Source organism: Mangifera indica, chromosome 18 (genome assembly GCF_011075055.1).
Source record: "Mangifera indica cultivar Alphonso chromosome 18, CATAS_Mindica_2.1, whole genome shotgun sequence".
Taxonomy (NCBI): domain Eukaryota; kingdom Viridiplantae; phylum Streptophyta; class Magnoliopsida; order Sapindales; family Anacardiaceae; genus Mangifera; species Mangifera indica.
In genome coordinates this window covers 7,614,369-7,620,087 of record NC_058154.1, presented here as the reverse complement: position 1 = coordinate 7,620,087, position 5,719 = coordinate 7,614,369, and the positions used below count along the sequence as shown (strand labels likewise).

Here is a 5,719-nt window from a genome sequence, read left to right as displayed (position 1 = left end):
TATATTAAAATCCTAAAGTCATCTCATCCAATTTTTGAAAACCCAAACACCAACTTATCAGTACAAATTCATTAACAAATCTTAGTTAAAGTTAAAGGCAAACCTATCATTTAACAAAAAAATAGTTTAAAAAACATAAAATTCATTAATTTTCTCCAACTAACAACTTTATCTTTGTCTAAAGTTTTCAAACTTTAAAAAGTAGTGTTCTCTCTCTCAAAAAAAGAAGTTAAGGTTTTTTTTCTCCTAACTCCAACCACCTTCTCTCGCCACTGATAATAATGCTTTCAACCCTAATCTTGAAAGAAAAGTCTGACCATCTCTCCCTCAGTCACATCGCTTGAAAATCCTAACAAATTGTTTAGACGTAATTATCTAAATGACATCCAAATGATTCGTTTGGATATCATCGCCAAACGAAAATCGTCTAGATTTTTAAACAATTTTAATATGTAATTCAATTTTCGGTGGTTGAATGGTGAGGAAACTTCGACAACAACGATTTAGGGTGGATTCAACGATCATCAGAGATAGAGATGGTGGCCGAAGAGGGTTTGGGGGAGAATGTAATTTTTTAAAAGTGAAAAACTTTATAGAGGGGTGAAATGTTGGCTTTTAAAACCTAAGGGAAATGAAATTAATCAAATAGTTTTCTAATAATATTATTAAAAAGACAGTTTTGTTTTTAATTTTAATTAAGTTTTTTAACGAAATTTTACTCATAGATGAATGTTTGAGTTTTCAAAAGTTGAGAGAGATCACTTTAGAATTTTACTATATCTTGGGTGGGAACAAACCTTTTAACCGTACAAATAATATGTAAAATTTTATATACAAATAATAATATATTTTTATATAATTGAATTTTTTTATTTTTAATTTCAAGCTATTTAATTATATAATAATATATTATTAATTATAATAAAATTATATATATTATTTATACATATAACAATAAAATAATTTTACCATAGAAATAAGAAAAAAATCTAGCCCAGCCACTGAAGGGGGAAAAAACCCTAGATGGGGTATCCACGTCACGCGAGGGTTTCTAAGCCGCCTGTACCCGCTTACCTCTCTCGCTATATCTACTTAACTTGCCTGCTCCTTTTCTACTCCCCTTTTTTCTCCCACTCGCCGCCTTCAAGGTTCGTTTTCTTGTTCTCTTCTTCTTCTTCTTATTTTTTTTCTTTCATTTTAATTATCATCGCCTAGACAGATCTTTAAGTGTTTTAATTTCTACTTGTATTACTGTAAGCTGATTTGATTTGTTTAGGCGTTCCTTTTCTTTTTTAAACTTTCTTTCCGGTTCGATCTGTGAGTGTCTCTGTATCACGTGCTTTTCTGCTTAAAAGTGAGCTTTTGAGTGAGTTTTGTTTTAGGTTTAGTGTTGTTAGTTTGATTTTCTGTTGCTGAAAACTTAATATAGCTGAATAATGATATTTGATTATGTTTTAGTAATTAATTGTTTGTTTTGTCGGTTGACTGATAAGATTCTGAATTACGCTTTCTGTTTTATCGGGTCAGATTCTTTTGTTATATATAGTTTGCTGTGTTGTGAAACTTGTAATTGCTGTTGGAAGTTATGGATATCCTGTTTTGCTAAAATTAAAAAAAGGAATACTGATCTAGGTGTGTTGACTAATATTTTTTACATCAAAAAGTATTTTGTTTTTCACTTTTTATGCTTGGAATAGGCTGCTTCCAATTTTATTTGAAGAACTCTAATTTTTCTGTTGACTCATGTTCATGTTAATGGTGGTATAGTTTGGTATCTTGATTTTGATTGCTATTTCATGGTATCATGTATTTAGAGTTGTTAAAATTATCTAGCGGTTCAAATTTATTTTTTGTATGTGTATTTTTTGTAGTTTTTTGTGAAATAAAGCAATTTTTTAATACTCTAAATTTATATCTCGTTCCTTTAATTGACATCTGTTTCTTTACAGGTAATTGTTTCATGTTGTTCTGTAATTATCTTGTTTTCTAAATCTTATTATAAATATGTTTTTTTTTTTTATTTTTAAAAAAGATAGATTAGCTTGTTGCATGCTAGAAAAAATTGATAGTGTTCTTTCACTTTTCAGCTTATAATTTTCGTGTTTTTTTTCATCATTTTGATTGGCAGGAAAGAATTATTTGTTGGTTGTATTTAAAGAACAGACAAGATGGTGAAGTTCACAGCTGACGAGCTTCGCCGAATTATGGACTTCAAACACAACATTCGTAATATGTCTGTTATTGCCCATGTGGATCATGGTATGAGCGTGTATCCTTTCGGTTATATCTTATTATTTCTACTGTTGTCTGTTACTGTATGAAAGTTGTCCCTTGGCATGCATTGTCCCATATTTTGGTTACATATTGATTTTATCTTTTTTCAAGGAAAATGCTGTGATATATTGTATACTGGCTTATCTTTGTGCTTTTGTAACCTCTTATTCTAAGGAGAGTTCCAGAACTGTAATCCAATGTTTATATATGATGTAATTTGATGAATAAGTTAATAAGTGGGTGAAGTGGTTGGCCCTTGGCCATTATGTTCATACTTGTTGGCCATCAAAATGTGCTTACTGATGTGAATCATAACTGAACCTTTTAAAACTAATCTTTTGATGTTAGATGCTTGTTGTGCATTGTGCTTATTATCTTCATATTCTCAAGCATTTTTATTACTGCAGGTCCTAGCCCTGATGCATTTCTTATTCTTGCAGGAAAATCAACGCTTACTGATTCTCTTGTGGCTGCTGCTGGTATCATTGCACAAGAAGTTGCTGGAGATGTCCGTATGACTGATACTCGTGCTGATGAAGCTGAGCGTGGCATTACGATCAAGTCTACGGGCATCTCTCTCTACTATGAGATGAGTGATGATGCTTTAAAGAACTACAAGGGAGAGCGCCAAGGAAATGAGTACTTGATCAATCTTATTGATTCCCCTGGGCACGTTGATTTCTCATCTGAAGTTACAGCTGCCCTTCGTATTACTGATGGTGCACTTGTGGTGGTAGATTGTGTCGAGGGTGTCTGCGTCCAAACTGAAACTGTGCTAAGACAGGCCCTGGGTGAAAGGATTAGGCCTGTTTTGACTGTCAACAAGATGGACAGGTGCTTCCTTGAGCTTCAGGTTGATGGAGAAGAGGCTTACCAGACATTCCAGAGAGTGATTGAGAATGCTAACGTCATTATGGCTACATATGAGGATCCGCTTCTTGGTGATGTTCAGGTCTATCCTGAGAAAGGAACAGTTGCTTTCTCTGCTGGTTTGCATGGTTGGGCTTTTACCTTGACAAACTTTTCTAAGATGTATGCATCCAAATTTGGTGTTGATGAAGCAAAGATGATGGAGAGGCTCTGGGGTGAGAACTTCTTTGACCCTGCTACAAAGAAGTGGACTACTAAGAATACTGGCTCTCCGACTTGCAAGCGCGGTTTTGTTCAGTTCTGCTATGAACCCATTAAGCAGATCATCAACACTTGCATGAATGATCAGAAAGATAAGCTCTGGCCTATGTTGCAAAAGCTTAATGTCACCATGAAGGCAGAGGAAAAGGACTTGATGGGGAAGGCATTGATGAAGCGTGTTATGCAGACATGGCTCCCTGCAAGTAGTGCACTCCTTGAAATGATGATCTTTCACCTTCCTTCTCCTGCCAAGGCGCAGAAGTACCGTGTTGAGAATTTGTATGAGGGTCCCCTTGATGATCAATATGCTAATGCTATCAGGAACTGTGATCCTGATGGTCCTCTCATGCTTTACGTATCTAAGATGATTCCTGCATCTGATAAAGGTAGGTTTTTTGCTTTTGGTCGTGTTTTCTCAGGTAAGGTCTCAACTGGTTTGAAGGTGAGAATTATGGGTCCAAACTATGTTCCTGGTGAAAAAAAAGACTTGTATGTGAAGAGTGTGCAGAGGACTGTTATTTGGATGGGAAAGAAGCAGGAAACTGTTGAGGATGTGCCTTGTGGTAATACAGTAGCCATGGTTGGTTTGGATCAGTATATCACAAAGAATGCTACCCTGACAAATGAGAAGGAAGTTGATGCTCATCCTATTCGAGCAATGAAGTTTTCTGTCTCACCTGTTGTTCGTGTGGCAGTGCAGTGCAAAGTTGCATCTGATCTCCCCAAGCTTGTCGAAGGTCTTAAACGTTTGGCCAAGTCAGATCCTATGGTTGTATGTACCATTGAGGAGTCTGGGGAGCACATCATCGCTGGTGCTGGTGAACTCCACCTTGAGATCTGTCTGAAGGATTTGCAAGAAGATTTCATGGGTGGTGCTGAGATCATTAAGTCAGATCCTGTTGTGTCATTCCGTGAGACTGTCCTTGAGAAGTCTTGCCGCACTGTCATGAGTAAGTCCCCCAACAAGCACAACCGTCTCTATATGGAAGCCCGACCAATGGAGGATGGTCTTGCTGAGGCCATTGATGATGGTCGTATTGGTCCTAGGGATGATCCTAAGGCTCGATCTAAGATCCTCTCTGAGGAATTTGGTTGGGACAAGGATCTGGCCAAGAAAATCTGGTGTTTTGGCCCTGAGACCACTGGCCCTAACATGGTTGTGGATATGTGCAAGGGAGTTCAGTACTTGAATGAAATCAAGGATTCTGTTGTTGCTGGGTTCCAATGGGCATCAAAGGAAGGTGCATTGGCTGAAGAGAACATGAGAGGTATTTGCTTTGAAGTCTGTGATGTGGTTCTTCATGCTGATGCCATTCACAGAGGAGGTGGTCAAGTTATTCCAACTGCTCGGAGGGTTATTTATGCTTCACAGCTGACAGCTAAGCCTAGGCTGCTTGAACCTGTGTACCTGGTTGAAATCCAAGCTCCTGAGCAGGCCCTTGGTGGTATTTACAGTGTTCTTAACCAGAAACGTGGTCATGTCTTTGAAGAGATGCAGAGACCGGGTACCCCACTTTACAACATTAAGGCATACCTTCCTGTCATTGAGTCATTCGGATTCTCTAGCACTTTGAGAGCTGCAACCTCGGGACAGGCTTTCCCGCAATGTGTGTTTGATCACTGGGACATGATGTCGTCTGACCCACTGGAGGCTGGATCACAGGCTGCACAGCTTGTCATGGATATCCGGAAGAGGAAGGGCTTGAAGGAGCAGATGACCCCACTGTCAGAATACGAAGACAAGCTGTAAGCTGTACTTTTTTAAGTTGCTGTCAAACCATTTAAGACATCAATTTTGCTGCCCTTGATTTTGTGTTACTTTATATTATTTCCTTTAGTATCCATCGGTGTGTTCAATTGTTTATGTTTGTTTTTGGTTGTAGAGATCTTCTTAAAAGGAACAATGCAATATGTTTTACCATGTTATATTGGTCTGTTTTGAACTATATTTCTTGCAATGACATTTTAGTATTTGATGTTCATATAATGTTTTTAACTATTTTCTTTTGTGTTTCTTGGTTTGATTATAATGGGTGTTGTTGCGATGAATGTGTTGGAAAATAGTATTCAGGCAGAAAAGAAAATAGGGGTGAGGTTGTCTTGAAACATGGATGGAATTACATGATTAATCAAGAGTTTGTATGGATTAAAATCAACGTGAAAGGCACAATTCCTATATATGGATTTTCTTACAGGATTCATCATTCATCTGAAAACAAGCGTCTTATTTGCTATTAAAAGTGGGATTGGACAGAGCTCTGTTTGTTTTAACTTTTTAAACGTTCATGATGTAAACCAAAGTACATAGCCGATT

The 5,719-nt window shown here is 37.1% G+C and overlaps 1 protein-coding gene across 1 annotated transcript; it reads left to right on the top strand.

The window, feature by feature from the left end:
• The first annotated feature begins 998 nt into the window (after window positions 1-998).
• LOC123201855 (elongation factor 2-like) lies at window positions 999-5,387 on the top strand. Its single transcript, XM_044617420.1, has 3 exons — window positions 999-1,148; window positions 2,129-2,259; window positions 2,715-5,387. Exons 2-3 carry the CDS (start codon window positions 2,169-2,171, stop codon window positions 5,153-5,155), a joined length of 2,532 nt encoding a protein of 843 aa, XP_044473355.1. The 5' UTR covers window positions 999-1,148; window positions 2,129-2,168; the 3' UTR covers window positions 5,156-5,387.
• The last annotated feature ends 332 nt before the right edge of the window (window positions 5,388-5,719 follow it).

Coding starts and splice junctions, on each gene's coding strand:
- LOC123201855 (XM_044617420.1), top strand. CDS start 2,169: ATGGTGAAGTTCACAGCTGACGAGCTTCGCCGAATTATGGACTTCAAA. Junction 2,260..2,714: donor TATTGCCCATGTGGATCATG/GTATGAGCGTGT, acceptor TTATTCTTGCAG/GAAAATCAACGCTTACTGAT.